At 39.4% G+C, this 20615-nt stretch overlaps 1 protein-coding gene and 1 long non-coding RNA gene across 3 annotated transcripts in view; one reads left to right on the top strand and one right to left on the bottom strand.

Moving 5' to 3' along the window:
- The window catches only part of ak5 (adenylate kinase 5), a 115271-nt gene that overhangs the window by 31310 nt on the left and 63346 nt on the right, over nt 1–20615 (bottom strand). Inside the window, 2 exon segments of the mRNA XM_034703972.1 lie at nt 170–215; nt 18874–18947. Of these exon segments, the coding sequence (XP_034559863.1) occupies nt 170–215; nt 18874–18947 (120 nt within the window).
- Nucleotides 1–20615, top strand: part of LOC117827381 — a 76553-nt gene that overhangs the window by 27568 nt on the left and 28370 nt on the right. For both annotated transcript variants that reach the window (XR_004634198.1, XR_004634197.1), the window contains exon 3: nt 8226–8310. This is a non-coding gene — a long non-coding RNA (uncharacterized LOC117827381). The remainder of the gene's footprint in view (nt 1–8225; nt 8311–20615) is intronic.

Here is a 20615-nt window from a genome sequence, read left to right as displayed (position 1 = left end):
TGTGCGTGTGCGTGCGATGAATGGAGTTGACTGCTAGACTTAAAAAAAAAAAGGTAGAAGGGGAAAAATTGTAACTTCTTAAAAAGCTCTGGTGAGTAGATGTGTCATGTTTTTGCATGTTGAGTGTTTGTACAGACCATCACTGAGGTCAGTTGTGTCGTAAACTCACTTTCTGTTGTTCCTTCTGCAAACCCGATTTCTTCCTCCTCTTCTATCTGGAAACAAAGACAGATTCAGATTATTCCACATGTTTCATGTTCTCATTTCTTGAATTCATCCGTTTTGTGTCATTTGTTTCATGTTAATTCAGTGCTTTGGTAGCAGTGACTATCACCCTTTCAAAGCAGCCTCGGTGACGTCACACATTGGTTTCTGAAAAGTCATTATGAAGCCAAAAGATGGGGGCCAACATATTGGAAATGCTGACTCCACTAACTTTTAATCAGTCTAGAAAACGGCAAAGTTCATGTGACAAGTGTCCTTTGGCGTGACATTGAACACCTAAAGGCTGATTTATACTTCTGCTCTCGTCTCCCTACACAGCAGGGGCTGACGCGGACATGAGCCCCACATACTTGTGCGTCGATGTGTCCGTGTCGCACAGCAATTCTACACCGAAACGCTTGAGGGCAGTGTGTTCTCTCTGATATTCGGTCGCCTGCTTCCGGCCCCGCTACGATCTCTGTTTACTTTTCCGCAGCGATTCAGAGCGTGTTATGTTAATCTACAGCTGATACATGTTGCTGTTTATCATACAGACATGATTACATGAAGAATAGAGAAGGAGATGAAATACACGGCCGATGTGCTGTTAATACGGGAAAGACAGTGCTGCCGAGCGGACCAATCACAGGGCTTGCAGTCCGTGTCGGCTCTACGGGTAGTTACATTTTGGAGGAGGTGCACATCAGCTACGTATGTATGCCTCTGCGTAGGTACTGGAGCTACGTGCGTAGGGTACTCCGTTGATTCGACGCAGAAGTATAAATCAGCCTTTAGGCTTCCTGGCAAACAGCTACAATGAGCCCTTAACATGGAACCTAATGGGGATACCTTTATTTTGGCAGCCTGTCCCTAGTGGCCATTTAAGGAACTGTAGTTTCAAATTGGCTTCATTTGAAGATTTGTGGACCGGCTTTTAAAGCCTAAGGTGTGGTAGGTGGGATCATGAGGTGACGAAAATTGGTCAAGCAAGATTATGTGCATTGTTACGTCTCTATTGATTGACATATTGGCATCATAGCCACTTATCAATCATAGGTAGCCATGCCATCAAGTATACCATGCTGTATAACTTCCTTTTATCCTACAACAGACCATTAGTTGGCGAATAAACATTCAGTATGACAGAGACTTGAAACAAGTTTTTGAGACCATAAGCTCATCAGAAAGATGTTGACTGAGTTTGAGTATCTACTGAGCGGCTGGACCATTTTCTCAATGACTTCATAAAATCTGTTTTTGCAACCAGAAGAGTTGCACTCTGCTGGCCATTCATGGTTACACCACTTTCACATTGGTTTCACTGCAAGGTGAAACTAGATTTTATATCTATTTCTTGTACATAGTGTGTCCTGCTGTTTTCTTTTTTTGGCACACATTTTGGTTTCACATGAGACCCTGACTCTGTTTTCTTTAGAGGAAGGCTGGTGTTCGTTTGGCGTGACCACCCTTCAATGTGGTCTCCCAGCCCACAGGAGGAAGGGTAGGGTGCTGCTGCCTCATGAACCTGGTTTAAGCTGATAAATGACATTTAAAGGTTAATAACTGATGAATTGCCAGTATAAGCTTACACTACAGCCTGGTCTAAAATAACTTTGTGTAACAGGCTCTTGGCTTTGTGCACAAGTCCATTGTTAGGTTGAAACAGGAAAGGACCTCTCCCAAACTGTTTCCTGAAGTAGAAGGTATACCATTGTGTACAATATAATAGTTTCCTGTGGCATTAAGGGGACAGGATACCAATAGCGTCTACATAGATAAGGTTAGGGCAATACATTTATATATGAAAATACAAAACAGTAAAACAGGACACAAAGTTACTCTTAGGCTGAAGTGTTTGGACAAAAAAAAGACAAAGAAAAACTGTTTGAGGAAGAGCTGTTTAAACCCTGAGACAGTCTCTTTGGAGCAGACTCTCAGTGTGATTCTGCAGGAGGACTCAAACTCTCTGCAGCCTCTTCTCTGAATCATCCCACAGTTATACACACGTGTCGGGACAGGGCAGAAAATTTGGCTGAGAAACATTTTCCACTAAATCCAATCTGTTTTCAGAGGAAATCTCATTCATTCCATTTAAGACAATTATTTTTGCTTTTGGAGAACACTAAAAAAGTAATGTCTGCCACGTCCAATAGCTGAAGGTTTTCATGGAAACCTTTTCAGCATCATTCTGACACCAACGACCTGAGAGTGAGCTGACTTTAAGCATTAAAGACTATGATTTTTTAGTCTAGTAGTTCGGACACAGGATAAATATCTGAGACGATACTTAAAGCTCCTGCGAGGAGTTTTCAGCTGGTTATGAAACAGACTGAATGTCTCAACACAAGTAAACAAGACTATTAGTGACAAGATTGATTGTTTCTATATACTTGTTTGTAATGTATAAAACCACCTGTGGGGGTAAAGTCAGGGTAACTGACTAATAGATCGCTACCGTATAAGCATTTTTTTTTTATTTCCAAGGAAAAGGTTTTGGATTTGTGATAAAGTTGTTGTGCCATAACATCACTTACACATGTACATTTCAAAATCAATGTTGATAAGAGTTTCTGCCTTGTCCATAGGGGGCGTCAAAATCAACACTCCTAAAAGTTACTTACAGGAGCTTTAATTAGGCTAATTATGTATTAAATCAATTAATTCACTGGAACCCATGTAGTTTTCTCAGGTGTCTTCCCTGTCCTCTTTCTGTCTCTTCATACTCTTCTCTCTTCCCCCCTCTCCTCTCATCCCTCATTAAAGTAGGGGAGTAGGAGGAGGGTGTACAGCCTAACCTGGCAGGGATCTGTCATAGCCTTAACAGGCTTCTTGCCATGGGCTCTACCTTCACTGTCTTCTTGCTAACATTTCTCTTCATACCTTTTCCTCTGATCCGTCTCTTGTCCTGTCTGTCCTGTCTGTTTTGGTGTGGGGTATGGTGGAAAGTGACAACTAGCATGGAAGGAACAAGTCTTGGATATGCCAGAGCTGACTGTTAAGACTCCTTGAGGTGTCGTGGGGCTTACTCAATTAAACACAGAGACGAGCCCCCTTGATAATCCTGGTAATGTGCTGGCTCTCACTTCTCATCTATTCCCACCTATCTCCATGCTTGAGTGTCATTAGAAGACATATGGTAGGTAACATAACTTATTGTTAAAGCTTAGATATTGGAGGTGAGGGTGCAGTGGAATGGGTTTCTTCACGGAGCCCTTATTTCTTTCATTAGAGCACAAGTACCTTGTGCTTATTTGAAAGCTGCTTCACCAGAAGTATTACCAAACAGAAACAATAAAAACAACAATCCTCCTGAATCAGAGGAAGAGAAACTTTCTTCAACTTTAGAAAATATCAGCTTTGTTTGGCTCTTAGACTAAACTAAATCTAAGATCATGAGGATGTTGAAGTCCTGTTTGGAGTTGTTTAGTGTCTGAACCTATGGATCATGTCTGCAACTTCTTTGATGCAAGTGGAGCTGTTGTGATTGGTTTGACAATAAAATCCTATCAATCAAAGAATCAATCTAGTTTCAAGTATCCTTAAGCTGCATTTACCAATATATATATATAATATATATATATATATATATATAGAGAGAGAGAGAGAGAAGAAAATAGCACAAAAATAATATTTAAAAAAATTTCTGTAATCAAAATGTTTAGCTATATTTTTGCAACCTTTGTGACCTCAATACTAACAACAATATATATATATATATATATATATATATGTTGTTGTTAGTATTGAGGTCACAAAGGTTGCAAAAATAGCTAAACATTTTGATTACAGAAATTTTTTTAAATATTATTTTGTGCTATTTTCTTTTATTTTGAAAGGACAGTTTGAGAGAGACAGGGAATAAGGAGAAAGAGAAGAATGACAAGCACCAAATTAAACCTTTGACCATGCAGTGTGACAAGAGCAAGCGGCAACCTTCGGTCTAAAATATGAGTCCAATGTGGAAGTGTTCAAAACTGCAGTTCATCAAGGATCCGCTTGAGGCTGGCTCCGGAAGTACCGGAAACCACATACACACCAATTCAAAAAAGCTGATCTTTACAGCAGAAATAGACATTTTAACAGCCTGGTACAAGAGACGAGTGTAGTCTGGATAGCTCATTTCTCGATCGGCACACACTGTAGGGGGGTGACTTTTGTTCTTACGTGGCAAATTCATAGATATAGAGATTATGAGTCTTCCAATGAGATTATTTATACAGTCTATGGACAAGAGCCATAGTCTGTACATTGGGCGCCTGCTGTAACAACTGAGCTAAAGCGGCGCCTCTACCACAGCACTATTGATTCATTTAAAATAATGGGTTGGGGTTAGATAATAAATAATTAGATGCCTTGCAGTTCGATTATGGTCAATTCACAGAATGTGTCTCTCCAAGATGCCGAGTGGACTCTGGCACAAGGTTGAGAGAGAGGGGGGGATTACACTGATATCATCACTGTGTTTCTTCAGTATGAATCAAGGCACCACTCAACTTTCTAACACTATTTACAACCTGCTGATATTGGCTAGCTGGACAATTCAAATCATGCAACACATTCATAAAACTCTGACTGTACTTGTGAACATGAAACAGACTTCTATTGTCTCTGAAGCCAGCTCTCTCAGGCATATCTATCAAACCTCATTATGTGCTTCATCACCTCCATGTTTCAATTCACTTTCCAAATAAAAAAAAAGCAAATAAACGTGTGAAAACTGAGTGTCCAACTTCAAATCTGAGAGAAAAAGCATCCAGCATGAGCATAAATGGAGCGTGAGATGACCATCTGCTGGCTTTGTTGTGGATAGAAACACAAAATGTTCCTCTTTCTCACACTGTGCTGAATTGTTTCTGCTTATTATTGGAGTGGACATATTCTGGCATTAATATGAATCGCAAAAGATGAAATCTGTTTCAAGAAACCAGCATCAGCTTACTGAGGAAACCATCCATACTCCTTAAGCTTTATTGATCACAGCTGCAGTGTTGAGACATTTTACCCAGGTGTAAGTCCTAGGTCGAGTTTTATCATCCATGCAGTCAACATTAACAAACGAAAAAGTGCTTTAGTACAACACGATACACAGTACATATCAGTCAGTATATACTCAGAGCCCGTCCTCCTATAAATACACAAAGAGCCGAAAACAACATGTGTTTACCCTGAAGTGATAATGTGGTGATACAGATGGGAGCAAAGGAGGGAGTCGGGTGACATTGTAATACGTCTGTGTTGAGAGGAGGTCAGGGTAGATGAAAACATGTTTGACATGCAAGATAAAGCTGTTTGTTTGCCGTTAAAGTCAATGTGTTTTTAGTATTTATACATTTATTGTATTCATGAAAACAATGCTACCTAAACTATACTTTATGCAGCTTAAAGCTCCTATGAAAATCGATTGGTTTGCATTGACTTCAGCTGCCTCTGTGGACAAAACAGTGCGTCTCATTTCCATGCTGATCTTGTCCTGCCTAAGTAGTGTTTCCTTTTTGCTCTTATATGACAGGAAAGCTGAAGAGACATAGGAAATGGAGAGATATAGAGGGGGGATGACATGGACCAGATAGTGTTAGGATCAAAAGTCAAACCTGCAATCACTGACACAAGGACTGTAGCCTCTGCACCTGCTCTACTGAGCTAATCCATGGTCCTGTAAGTCCTGTTTTCTGTGATGTACCTCATCCTACTTTCCTTTAACTGTCAGTCTTATCAATCACTGAGAATCTTTGCTGAGGAAAATGTCAACAAAAGCTGCTGGCACTTGGACACTGACCTGGTGGCAGATTAACAAGCATTAAAAATTACTTCCATGACTTGTGAATCTTTTTGCAGATGGTCTTGTTTGCTGCTGTAGCTAATATAGAGATATCATTGTTTATTTTAGTCTGCTTCATGACCAGCTAAATACTCCTTAAAGGTTATTTCACATGTAGTTTTATTCAGGCACATTTTGGAATGGAGCATTCTTACTCGGTGTCATGTTTCTTTAACCTAAGTAAAGGATTTGCATCCTGTATGTCTGTTCAAACCAATGTAAGTTATTGAGAAATTAACTTGTGTTGCATGCATAACTGAATTAAATCAGTTTCACCAGAGAGAAAAATTGTACGTGTTTAGTCGACCAAATGATTAAATGTCACCAATTTGGCACAGAAATTACCAGTCGGTTACACATCTTTAATATTTGTATTACTGTATGCCTGAAATGCTGAACCTATTTTATATCTAAGTTGTAGCACAGCCACCTGCCACTAGCCAGGTCTTTAGCACCAATTATGGCTACTGCCATAGTGTAATGCTCTGCTATCCAGACGTAAAACAGCACAGACAACAGATGACATCTCGTAGCGTAGTGTGGTGCGATTTGGCTGTATACTGATCTGGAAAATGGAGATAAACTTGTACGTAGGTTGTGTCTGGTTAAACTGACACATGACCACGAGGAGGAGCGAAGGCTGGTAGTGCTAGCTCTGCTGACTTTAGCCACACCAAACCAATTTGACATTGTTTACCTGGAGACTCTGATCCTGTTTTGAGCCCGGGTAAAAAAAAATCTGCTCAATTTAGACTTGGTGTTTTCTCAGCTTAGGCTTGCTAGTTGGTATTTAAATTTTCGTCAGAATGACTAGGGAAATAGTCGCCTCTGTTCATCCTTGTTACTACCCAGATCTTACACGCTGTCTTAAATATAGACTCTGTAAAATTATAGATGTACCTCCCTCACTTGATACTGTAAATATATCACTCCCTTCATTCTCTTTTAAAGATGAAGCAGAACTATTTTCAGATGACTTAAGAAAAAAAACACCTCCCCCCCATGACATTTCCATCTTTTACCACCTGTCCTGACCTCACATTTCTCTGAGGTGGACTTGTACTGGTAGTGATTTGGACGTGAGCTTGTGTTGCAGAGGGGTCAGAGTGAAGTGAAGCTGCAGTAACAGACAGAAGGAGAACAGCAGAGACTCTGAATAAAGTGAAGATGAGCTCTGTCGGTGTTGAATAATGTCGACAGTGTGGGGGAGTGCTGGGTGCCAAGAATGAGCCAGCCTGGCATGTGGGTACACCAACTGGTCTGATGAGTCACAGAGAGAAACACATGCAATGCACACGTGATGCACACAAGATCTGTACATCAACACACCAAAAGTCTTTATTCCTTGGTATTTTGTTCTGTATGTTGTATGTGATACACCCAGTAACACATGCAAAGTCACAAAAACACACACCTACGCAAACTGCAAGAAAACACTGTCTGTGTGAATGGCTCTGAGGCACAGTCATATTCATTAGAAACCACTAAAACAAAACTGTTGAATGGACAATCTGTTCTCTGTCTTATCCAACAGCTGTTCAGACACTTAAGTCTGCACCAAATGTGACACTAAAATGAACAGATGTTTGGACTAATCCTGGACATAGATACACTTTCATCACATTGACACAGCAGTTGTTTTATCAAGTAATGCCACACCCCATCCTTAACCTTATTATTCTAACAATGATCACAAAAGCAGGGTAGAGCCCTTTGATCTCCATTATTTGGAAAACACAGATGGAATCACAGAATTCCAGAATAAAAATGGAATTGAATGAAAAACGTGGAATATCATGGAATTCTCAGAATCTGTGTTTTCCCTACCAGTCTACATGTTTTCCACAGCACTGAGCTAAATTAACAGATACAAGCTATGTGGAGAGTCTCTACATTGACCTGTATTCACCTCAGACCGGGCTAAAGTCTCCCCCACCTCTGCAACCTTGGTGAAGAGGCCACCTGAGATGCCAAAGTCATCCAAAAAATGTGGAAATGTGACACTTAGCACTCAGTTTAAAGCAGAAAAATATCTAAATGACCTTATTAAATCCGGAGAGTGACTTTTCTGTTAGTTTCGTCAGCATGTGTGACCCGCAAGAATACATGTGATGACCACCTACAATCAATTAGGAGCGAGGCCATGTGCTAGCTAGAGCTCATCACTTCAGCAAACTCAACAATGTGCTCCTCTCTCCTCCAGAACCCTCCTCTCTCCTCGATCATCGTCTCTTCCAGGTGCATGCAAGAAACTGGAAGATCCTAAATCACGGGGAAATGATTTCCAGGTCAGTTGAGGAGGGAGGAATGGTGTGAACGAGGTCTCTGCGGTGTCATGTAACAAGCTGTTTGACTCCGGAACCTTTGTGAACCAATGGTCAGACTTAAGAGTGGTTTCCTGCATCCACGAGAAATGAATCCCTTGATTGTTTTTCTTCCACGAGCTTCTGGTAGTTGAGCCGCTCCACCACAGAAAAGCACGACTTTAAGAACTTAAGCAAACATCATGTCTGTCTGTATGCTTGTTGGAGAATGATGTGCATTGAGTATTCATGAGAGTCCAACAGTGGAAATATTGGATCATCATAATTTGAAGTTTAAAGTTTCAGGGAACAATGAATTGCTTTTGAGAATAATTGAGTCATATGGTGATCAACATCCCTCTGATTCATCTTCTGCTCAGCATAAATTTGAAATTTTAATGGATTTCTGTGATCATGGAGGTTTTTTTACAAGGTGGTCTTGAGGCTCAGAGCACTGCAGCGGAAGAAAACGCATGCAAACACAGTGGCATTATTGTGCAGCATTCAGAATGAATGCAAGTAAGCACAAAGACGACAGAGTGGCTCAGAGGAAACTGTTTCAAATGAGCTCTCAAAGAAAGAATTGAAGAAGATGAGTTTTTGAAGGACGTTCGTTTTGTGTATTGTGGGACTTTTCTTGAAAAAATTAAATGAATCAGATTTTAAGTTTTCTTTGTGATGCATCTTAATGTACAGACATAAACTTTAGTGTAATTTGTGCATTTAATACATTTTGTACTGCAGCATATTCCTTAAACCTCAGATTATCTGACCTACTGTATGTTATTATTAGTGAGGAGGTATCTTGGTTGGTATTGACTTCCAAAGTATCTTATATAATGTTCAAACTTAAAAAAATCAGTGCAGTCATTTTGTTTATGTGCAAATAAACAAGTAAGCTAAGAGCTGCTGAATATGCCTGGCACATGTATGACATAGCTTTGGCCTACTTGTTTCTTCGCAAAATAATACAGTAAACAAAAGACGTCCAAAACTTTTGGTGATTTTACTAAAGTCCTTCTTCAGTAAGGTCATTGGTTCCTTTGTTTGTTGTTAGGATGTTACAATTAGGGATGGGAAAAATCGACTCACAACAGAATTGCAGTTCTTATTCCCCAAAACGGTTTGAAAAGTCCAACAATTTTAAACATTTTTCTAAAGTTACACCAGCAGTCAGTTCCTGCATTGAAGGCCACTTCGGATACCACAATCTCCCGGGTATAAAGGAGCTTTACATGATGTTTAACAGTGTGCAAAGTAAAATTTAAGCACTTAGGAAACACTCAAATGCTCAAGCTCACATTATAGACCATCACCTGGAGTGTGAAGAGTTCTGAATGAGCAAATAGAATATCAAGATCCATCACCTCTACATGTCATCAGTGAGAGAGTATTCTCTGCTGCTAGGGATATTGTGACAGCTCAGGGGAGCTAACTGACTCCAGAGTATACAGCAGCTGCTAGAGTCAATGTGTTCAACTGGATCCGCTCCGTTGTGTTCTGGCTGCGTCTCTGATCCAACACGCCGGATTGCAACGGATCAGATACACAAGACTTCTATTTTTGCCGGATGCAGGAGCACGACACATCAGTCTCAACAGAGCAGATGGAGCGGGGCAGGGAGTCAGGCACCAAAACAAAATTAAATCATCCGGTTAATTTTCAGAATAAAACACCAGATTGTATTTCACTTAACTACAACAACAAACCGTCGTGATGAGCGAAGCTACACTTGAACGGTCAACAGGTCTGAGGTTTTCAAAGACAACATGGATGAGGAGAGGGGTTGGATATTCATTAATGCAGTAATTGCTCGGGAAACCTCGGTCACATGACTCCAGCTGTCCGGCGGTCCTGCTCTGTGCTGCATTCTGAAAACTCAACTGGGGGTGTTGATGGATGAGAGAGCACGGAGCTGAACCGCAGTGGATCGGAGACGGACCGGACATGGATCTGGTGGAAGTCCCGTGTTACGGATAGACAGTAATCCCTGACAACAAGTCAAAGTCCTGTACAGAATTACTGTGATGATTTAAAAGTAATACAAGATATGTTAAATGTTTAACAATATTTTTAGAAATTAATTCCCAATTAAATACAGAAGCAGCCTAAGCTTGTCATTAAATGTTGAATTATATTTTCATTTGTATAACCTGAACTTGTTATAAATTAAGTCACTGAAAATTGTAAGGTACTAGATTTACTTCTTTGTAAGTTTGACATAAAACAAAATGTACCTTGTGTCTCGGTTTATGTACTTTATTGCAGTCATCTGAAGGACTTTTTAAATATAGAAGCTGTATAAACTTTAACACATTTTCCTTATATTTGAGTGCATCACAGCAGACTGAAACAAATCCTGAAATGATCTCTCCGGGAGTCTGTTTGAATCAAGAATCTATTTGGAATCAAATTGAGGCCTCAAGAATTGAAATCTAATCGAATTGTAAGACATTAAAGGATTTACACACCAGTTATTATGTTATCATTCATTTAGCAGACGCTTTTGTCCAAAGTGATAAACATCTGAAAGTGAGTGCGACACAAGCAAGGATCTAGACAGGAGGGAACAACATGAGTAAGAGCCACAGACTGCTTCAAGTTCGATTGGACACAGGTGCCGACATGCAGAGCACGAGGCAGAGAAGTTAATTTTAGTGCTGTTTGTTTTTTTCATTTTATCTTTTTTAAAGTACACTGAGTAAACATTCGTCTGAAATGTGCGACTCAGACAGAACTTCAATAAATTCATTGAGTCAGCTACCATGGAAACAAGCGTGTTGCTGCATCCAGTGTCATATGAGTTCATTTTCCATTCGTCTGTAGTAAAGAGTATTTGGTTATTCTTTTTCAGTCTCATGTAAATGCTTCCTTTATGTGATCATCACCTCAGAGTCTGTGAGTATGCTGTGCCCTCCTCCTCTATCTAAATATGTTTTATTTGGCAGCAGTGTGTTCCAAGCTTTTACAAACTTGTGAGCAGCAGGAGATGTTTCACTGTGTTCATTGTGATGGATATTTAATGGAGCAGCAGCAGCAGCAGCAGCAGGGAAGTTCTCAGTCTTCATTTGTGTTAATACTTCCTCCAGATGAGACTCTCCTCCAGTGAGTCACCTGTTTGAGCTGATCAAATAAGCTGCGTCTGTCACCCACAGCTCATTATCCTTGTTCCTCAGGACTGAGATATTGGACCGTAATGTCTGTCTGAATTAGCCTGGAGACGCTCTGGTGGGCTGACGATTGCTCTCCACCTTCACCATCATCGCCATCATTATTGATGAAGTATCTGCATGATGGCCTGGGCATGATGCTGTAATGATGGAATTATTTTTGAACTTTTGTACTACTTTTAATCTAAAGTGGCGTTCCCAGACTGAAACATAGTGCATGCTTTTATAGCTGTTACCTAAATGCACCAACTTTTCATCTCCCAGTACGCTTCTGACACACTGATCTTTTTAAGTGCATTGAGTCACTCTGCACTCAACAGCACTTTTACTGATGAAGTGCCAAAGCCTAGTGTTTTCTTTTTCTAGCATCAGACATCAGACACAGATACTTAACTTGGCACTGATCAAAAAGTAAATTGTTGCTTTTCAACTCTGTTGGCAGAGGTCATGACCATTGATTGTATAAAACATGGACGTAGTTTCAGAAACACCACCTAATGGTTTCTCCAACTGACTTCAGACTGATTTGATAAATATCAAATCATGATTTCATTTAAATGTAAAGTCAGATTTTTGGTCCTGAGTGAAAGTTGAAGAAACCAGACAGTTTGTTGGCTTGTCAGTGATGACGGTAACGCTTCACTCTAATCTGACCATATTTCCAAACCAGTAATCAGATTAAAATGACTTATCCAGTCACCTTGCGTTACTATTATTTTTGTCATTTTCGATAGTAGAAATATACTTTTTTGATTTCTTCTTGCGTCTCGGGGATGACATCATGTATGCGACTAGTCACGTTTTCAGTATGCGGCCGGTCAAGAATGAACTCAAGTGTACCACCACCGGCTCCCCAAACGGTAAACAACTATGGAGGGAGGAGAGAGCATACGTTTTCTAGCTGGAGTATGTAGTCACTATTCTGAGTTCATGTCATCTAAAGATGACAATATTAAGGTTCGTTTTATACTCTGTTCTGCTGGTAACAACAACACTACGTCTAATTTGAAGAAACATTTGGAATCACAGCGCAGCACAGTCAAGCTTACAGAGCAAGTCCCACCAGGTGATGCTTAGCAGAGAGCAGCGAGCAAAGCCACGGCTTGACTTCTGCAGGAGGTCCCCCACCACCAAACAACAAAAGCTGGACTTCGGTGCAAAACCAGTAACTGGGGAGAGTTGAAGAAGTTGGTCGGGTGGTATGTTGTAGAGCAGCGGTTCCCAAAGTGTGTGTTTGGACCCCCCTGGGGGGTCGCGAGACACAAATGGGGGGTGGTGAGGTTTCTTCCAGAATGTTTTTTTTTATTATCAAGAATAGTACATTTTACCCATAATAGTAAAACATATTGACACAAATAGTAGCTAAACTTGAAATAAAACATTGAAAATAGAAAGTGTAATGAGTCTTCTACCTTTCTTTATGCCAGATGACTCCTAAGTTTAGGGTTAGTGAACAGTTAATTATCAAAAGCATCAGTAGCAGTAGGTTAATTCATAACAGCACAGGAAACACAGACACATGCTCATATTGGTAGGATCATTTTCTGCAGACCAGCGAAAGAAGACACATTAAATCACTTTGAGGTTAAACTTAAATGTCAGGAGATACATTGTTTACTTTTTTATTTTTCGTATCAATATGTTAAAAATGCACTTCCAATAAGGTGAGTATTGGCAAAACCAGTTGTCTTTTTTATTTTGAGGCGGGGGTCGTTTCGGCAGCTGCCAAAAGTGACTAATAAAGTAATCCAACTTAGTTACTTTTAAAATCAAGTAGTCAGTAAAGTAACTGAGTTACTTTTTAAAGGAGTAATCAGTAATCAAGTTACTTTTTCAAGGTAACTGTGGATTTAGTTTTGTGATAAACTTCTTGAATCCTTCATTTCTGATGGTGCTAACAGGAAGCAGGTCTTTTGTGTAAAATGAGATTTTTGTGGTTTTAGTTTGTAGATTCTTATTTTTCTCATGTTGAGGTTATTTGCATAACTTGATTTAAATTTCCAACAAATATATATAAAATTGTGCACTGTGTATCACTTTAGTAGAGTATTGTTTTGAGTTGTGCTCTCACCTTTAATATGACTAAGGTTTACGGGCAGAGTGATGTTGTTTCCCACAGTGCAGTGAATGCGGTTATTCAGTGTTCAGTTGTCCTACGTCACAGTGGACATTAAACGTGTTAGAAATGCACAGCAGAAGTTGTCTCTGTGCTCTTCTTTTACCCACATCCTGAAAGTATATTTAATGAAGTGTATTAAGTTAATAGTTAACGCAGAGTCGACACAGTGCCAGACAGAGGACTCTGCTTTGAGATGGTAGGTTTGAGTTTTCTTCAGTGTCGCTCGTTTCAGCCGTGTTTACATTCTGCTGTCTCTAACCCTGTGACACGATTGGCTGTTTAATGCAGTCTTCTTCTTCTGTCTAACGTTGGGTAGCAACTATTGTTTAAGGCTCATTGGTGCTCCATTCCAGTGGTTGGGGGTGTAATTACAGGTTTGTTTATATAAAATTTGTATCGAACATTTGTCATATTTAAATTGAGAAAAATTATAATGTGTTAATTATCGTTATCCAATTATCATCATTTTTAAATCAATGACATCACCTTTTAATCAATACTTCTTTTAGACTTGTTGGTGCCTTTAGTTGGTAGACAGGTAATAAGAGAGATAATGTATAATGAGAGAGTGATTTTGTGAAATAGAATCCCTTCAGGATGAATCATGACCCCTCTGCATCAAGTCAGAATCTTGTCTCACCCTGTGAGAATCAATTTCACGTAACAAACTGCTCACTGTCCATTTAGTATTAGCCTGAGAAGCTTTCTATGATGTTTTACTGTTTCCATCGCCACCTTTCAAGCATTTATTTAGTTTCCTTTCCTGATAAATTTCTCTTTATTAAAAAGTGAAAACTAAACTGAGACTGGAGAAGCTTTTGAATCTTTAATTTGTGTGTTTTAAAGATTTATTCTGGTAACCTTCTTTGTTGTTTGACGGAAAAATCATGGTTGTAAAAAGCAAGACCGTTTTGTAGTAAAAAGTCAGTGAGATTTGACTCTTGGCTCTTAAAAAAAGCCCACCTAACCCCTTCTCTGCTGTCTTCAGTATGAATCAGCATGCTCACAAAATCCATCTCACTCCTGTCTCACATCCCATGCCACAAATATGAGATGACAAGGCTGCACTGTGTCCTCGTTCCATTTCAAAGAAAAAAGTGTCACCGCACGCCACAGGAAGCGTCAAACATGGACTCTGCTGTCTACGACAATCCGGCTGTTTTTTGCTCCAATCATCCTCCAGCCGCTCTGTTCCCTGCGCAAGGACCCACATAGTTTTGTTTTGATAGATCGGACTGTATGGCTCTGAATAATAGTGAGCAGGTACATTATTGATCAGCCTCAAAGTTCAATATCTTCAGGCATGACTAACATGACAAAGAGGGCTTGATCAGATTAATTTGAGCCTGGTCATGAAGCTAAGGAGACAAACAGCAGGGTGTTATCTGTCAGGTAAAAGGCTTCTGACTGTGAGAGTAATTCTGTTTGTGAACACAGCTGCTGGAGATGACACGCTGTGACGAGCTTCATGGAAAATGAACTCAAAGTGTCAATGTAGGCTGAGTATGAAGCCTTAGAGCTATGATAACAGAGATGCTCAGACACTGAACATAAAATTCATGTGAAGCTCACACATCAACCTGCTTATTGATTATAAATTATATTTAATTTCATTTTTTAAGATATGTTTTAGGCTTTTTTACACCTTTATTCAGAGAGGATAGAGCAGGAAACTGGGAGAGAGAGTGTGGAGTGACATATGGGAAAGGGGCTGCAAACCTACCAGCACGCTTGAGGACAAAAAGCGTGTCCATGGGACGCTTGACTTAACCAGTTGGGCAATCCCCTAACTGAGAATTTTCATTTTAGGAATATATATATTGCCATTTATGTCCTCATTCAGCTCTCCTGCAAATGTCACAACTTTTTGCTATTGTCAGTACCGCTTATGGTGTAAAGCTAGGGTTGGTAGTCACGGAAAACTAGCATGAATTTGAATGTAGCATTTCCTCAGGACTCCGTCTGTCAGTATTTCCAGACTATCAAGACCAGCCTGAGTAGGAGGCTAACATTTTTGCCACATTGTCAACAGGCAGAGGTGAAACATGCCGGAACTCCTTTCCACAGACTGATTTCATATGGTGTGCAATCAGGTTCACCCAGATCACACAATATCTCTCTTGTTATTGAATTGATATCCATTTTTACAAGGTTTTGATCAGTCAGAATAAAGTATTTAACACAGCCTAGTAATAAGAAAGAAAGTCGGTTAATAATCATAAGTGACAAATAAATAACATGGAATGCTTGTATGGTAGGAGTAAATCACAGGATGTTGCAGCACTCTTAAAAGCAGTGTTTCAGACACTGCATATTTTGTTTACTTTAAAGCCAATATTCACTGACTATACTGATATATTATTCTAACAATCCTTACTAGCTGTTACAATATCAAGTGGCTAATCCTAGCTAGTAAGTCAAACAGTGACCATGATGATGTAACTTGTTGCTTCTTCATTGGCTACCTGCTTTAGTTATGAATTCACTTCAATACTTTTTCTGCACAGTGTTAACTCCCCTTCTAAAGAAAACTCACACATAGCTGGTGCACTCTGACAGCCTATATGCATGAGTCAATAAGAATCCTGTTTTATTCAACTACAGCTGAGTTCTCAGTTCTCTGAATTCTCAAGCTAAAGTAAATGGCTATTACATCCGGCTCCCAACCTTTAATTCAGTCCACTGTATAATTGTGTAGAGAAAATATGCTCTGAAAAAGCTGAACTGAACACCAACAGAGAACTTCCACCATAATGCAGCACTGCATAGAGCATAACAAACCTTGAGTGTTAAAACGAAGAGCGGGACAAACAGAGAGGATCTGGCAGTACAGAGGCAGAGAGAGCTGAGTAATGTGTTTCCAGACACTCGCAGGATGGGAAGCGAGACAGAAGGTCGGGGTTATTCTTCACTTCAGTGTCGCGTTTTGTGTGGAGGAGCGATGCTTGTCTGCAGCCTCGCCAAGCATTACACAACAACAGCAGCAGTCTGCGTCTCTGTACATGTGCTGTGTTGAATCATCCGGCCTTTAAAATAAGTTCACTAGATGCCATTTTTGAAAAAGGTAATCTGCAGATTGTCATTTATGTTTGGCAAATTAAGCAGACTGAGAGGAAGCCAGAGCAGGAGACGTGGACGCAGGGAGGAAGAGAAGGTTTCTGCACCTAAATGATTGATGTGATTGTGTTATAGGATAACAACATCACTGCAGAAGGACGAGGAGATTGTTATTAAGTTACCACAGATGCAAATACTGGGACATTATGTTACGAGGATGATTGAGGTGAAAGGTTAGCTTTTAGATATTTGACATTTAGCTCATCGTCTTATCTTAAATGCATTACTCATAACGAGCTTATGGCTTCATTGTCTCGCTAAGAGCTGCTGGATGGATAAAGTTGCTCTTGTTGGGTTTGAAGTTTCTTAATCTAATTGCTGCTAAAGTTTCAAACTGCAGTTTTGTTCCTTTTCTCTGGCTTAGTACTGGCTGTGTTGATAAACAGGAGGCCATGCCAGTTATCTAATGTCTTTATTAAAGGTCAAATATTGATTTTTATTTCCAGATTACAAGCATGATAGGTAATCATCCCATGAATTCTGACTTGGACCTTCCAAGTAATGAGATTAAACCATGATATTCACCACAGAAATTGCAGACTGTTTCTAGAGCCTGTTTTTGTGTTCTTTTTATCAAATCTGTGCCTTCAAAGCTCTTACGAGGAACTTTTGGTTTGTGTTGAGTTTTGTGCCCCCTGTGGCCAAAGTGGTGCATTGTAACTCTAAGACAAAAGAAAAAATATCATGATACTTTCTTAAAACTGTCAAACACAACACTAATTGTGAATCTTTTAGGAGGAAAATGTCAAGTTAATCTACTCATCTGTCTCCTGACAGGCATCAGGCATTTAGAATAACCACACATAAATAATGAATTTTCCCTCTGATAGTTTGGTTTGCATTAGTAGGTCCTGTTGATGCACTGATATGCATTTCAGTCTGTTTATAAATCAGACAAAAACCCTTAACAAGATCTATGATTGCTGTTTTAAAGGTACAGTGTGTAGTATTTAGTGGCATTTAGCAGAACTGACTTGGTAGAGATGGATTACAATATTTTTGAGTATGTTTTGATTAGTGTGTAATCACCTGATTATAGAAATAATTTTGTTTGTGTTAACTTAGAATGAGCCTTTTATATCTATATAAGGAGCGTGTCCCCTTCCACGGAAGCCACCATGTTCCTACCCTAGCACAGAGCTGACAAACTAGTAACATGTGCTTTTGTATTTCGAGAGTGGCCGTGTGAAATGCATCAGTTGGAAAACGAAGAAAAAAAGTGGTTGTTGTGTACTAAAGAATTGGTATTGATGATATTATAAATTGCTAAATAATCCAATTTTTGCGCACTGTACCTTTTAAATTTTGCTGGTTTGGAAAGTTACTGTTGATGGTTATACTGTAACAAGCTACTAAGTGTCCCAGTGTGTGAGTCCACATTACATTATGACGTTGCAGAAGTGCAAGAGGTACAATGTTTAATGACATCCATGGGAGCTCCACATACACACACTCAGACATACACACACACTGTACTGTCAAGCCCTAATGGCCTCCAACACATAGCCACAATCTTCACCCTATTACACTTGCTGCCAACTGCAACAGATCAGAGGTGGAATGGCTTTGCCCCAACACACCGACTTTACTTTGCCTGTGTTACACATTACAGAGGCTTAACATGGGTGTAAATATGTAAGTATGTAAGAGCCTAAAGCAGGGAGACTGTGAAAACATGGTAGAAAGATACACATTCAATAGTTGCCCAAGTGATGTAAGTTTAACTAAAAAAAGGAGCCTTTTTTCCTTGCTTGGCGTAGCTACAACACACTTAACGTGGCCAGACTTGTAATTACTTTCACTCCTATAAGCTCTTTCTCAAACAACATGAAATTTGATTTGACTTGGTAAATGTGGAAATAAAGGATGTTTGATGCATGTTTTATGCAAAACTAGCATATGCTTTTCTATTATTCAGTTTCTAGGACCTGGGAATGTTTTGTGATGAAGGAAAAATGACAAATTAATATTGCTCAATTAATCGCATAACGCAGGATCAAAAACTATTTATCACTCCTTATACCACTCATGTAAGGTATGTTTGATTTTAAGGAAAACCCACAAACGAAAGACAAAAAAATAAAAAGTCTCCTAGTCACAAACCAAAGTTTTGTAGAAGATAAAAATGCATCTTCATCTTACCTCATCGTTTTTGCAGGTGATATCTGCCAGGCTGCTGGATTCTCCCAACAGACTGAGGTCCAGCTCACTGGGACCTGGAGACAGAAAACACAGAGCAACCATCTGTGAGACTCTGAGAAACTCTGAGTGGGAGCCAGAATTCCTGTTAACTCTCTTCAAATGACTCATTCGGTTGTTTCAGTGACCTTTGGGCAGCCTCTCTCGGTTCTAAATAAATGAAATGTTTTCTTTATTCCTGGCCTCATTCATTAAAATTTTAACTCCTTTTCATGGCAGTCAAGTTGCTGCCCTCATGACTGCCCAAGCATCAACCTGCAGTGTTAAAATGAAGCCAATATGGATGTGCAAAACCTGATGAAAGCCCCATCAGAGCCCATAATAACATGAGTATTTCACAGCAAGATTAATACATTGGGAGCATGGCATTACAATGTTTTTTCTTCTTATACCTAAATTATTCATATGTGAGGATTTGTGAATGATTTTTTATTACCTTTCTGTTTTGATTATATCAAGGCAAAAAGTTATACATGGTTTGGGGTGTAGCTGAGTTGACTGACATGATGGCATGTTGTAACGGTTTGCCAGGAAGCTTAAAGCAACTTTTTTGGTGGCTGACGTCACAGAAACTAAGTCCATGTTTTATACAGTCTGTACGAGCGCTGTATTTCATCGCTTTCTTTCTAATGTCTTAAAATCCAACTCTTAAGACTGCTATCAATGATTTTTTTAACTTTCCAACATGGATTTATTGATTTTTTTGCATGCATTTTGCTATTTGTTTGTAAACTGTTGTGCCTAAATTGAACAGCTTCAGGGAACAGATGACTAGAGAATATGAGAGCATCCCCGGTCTGATTTAATGTATTACCTACTTTAAAATGCTAAATTTTAACATGGACAGTTCAAATCCCAAAGATATTTAGTAACAAAAAGGCATCACACTTTAGAAATTAGAAAAGAGGTGTGGTAAGGAATCTTAAATTCTTGGCAAGTATGATAAAAAATTGTTGCTGACTGCTGTTTTTTAACCTCAGCAGATTTTTTTCTGCTACAATTTGTTTAGCCACTCCCCTCCAAAGGTATTTAGTGTTCAGTGACATCGACCTAAATGCATGAAATCAGAGACCATGTTTTCAGTGGGTCTTCCAACCCACCATTTGTAGAAGGCACAGATGAACACATCACCTTGTTTAACCTGCAGACTTTGTAATAAAATGAGGCCCTAAGTGTTCACTGACTGCAAAGCCAGGAGATTTAGAGCTCCCTCTGCTGACTGGCTGCAGTATAGGTCATAAACCCCTCCTCCTTAATATCAACAGATGGAACATGGGTCAGACTATAAATTCAAATACAAGTCAAATACTGTTTTCTCAGACATGGTTTCAGTCATGATAGTTAGTAATGTACAAGTGCTATTTTTTCTGACAAGTTAAGTTTTATTGGTTATTTCATTGAAAAAAAGAGTAGTGACATCAGCTCTGTAGACAAATGCCAGCTCCTGCAGCACTCTTATCAGAGTAGAGGAACGGTGAGGGAGAACTTAAGAAATACTATATTTCCTTCCTTATTTTCTCAAATTAAATCTCATAGAGAGATCACACCAGCAGCATATTGATGACTTTGAATATTCCAGTCAGAAACTTGAAACTACATGAATTGTGCACGTAATCCATGCACATTACCGTGGGGCAAATATTCAAATTGAAGTAGCTGGATAGGTTAGAAATAGAGGTTTTCAT

The sequence above is a fragment of the Notolabrus celidotus genome, chromosome 15 (assembly GCF_009762535.1).
Source record: "Notolabrus celidotus isolate fNotCel1 chromosome 15, fNotCel1.pri, whole genome shotgun sequence".
Lineage (NCBI taxonomy): Eukaryota > Metazoa > Chordata > Actinopteri > Labriformes > Labridae > Notolabrus > Notolabrus celidotus.
This window is presented reverse-complemented; position numbering and strand designations above follow the sequence as displayed.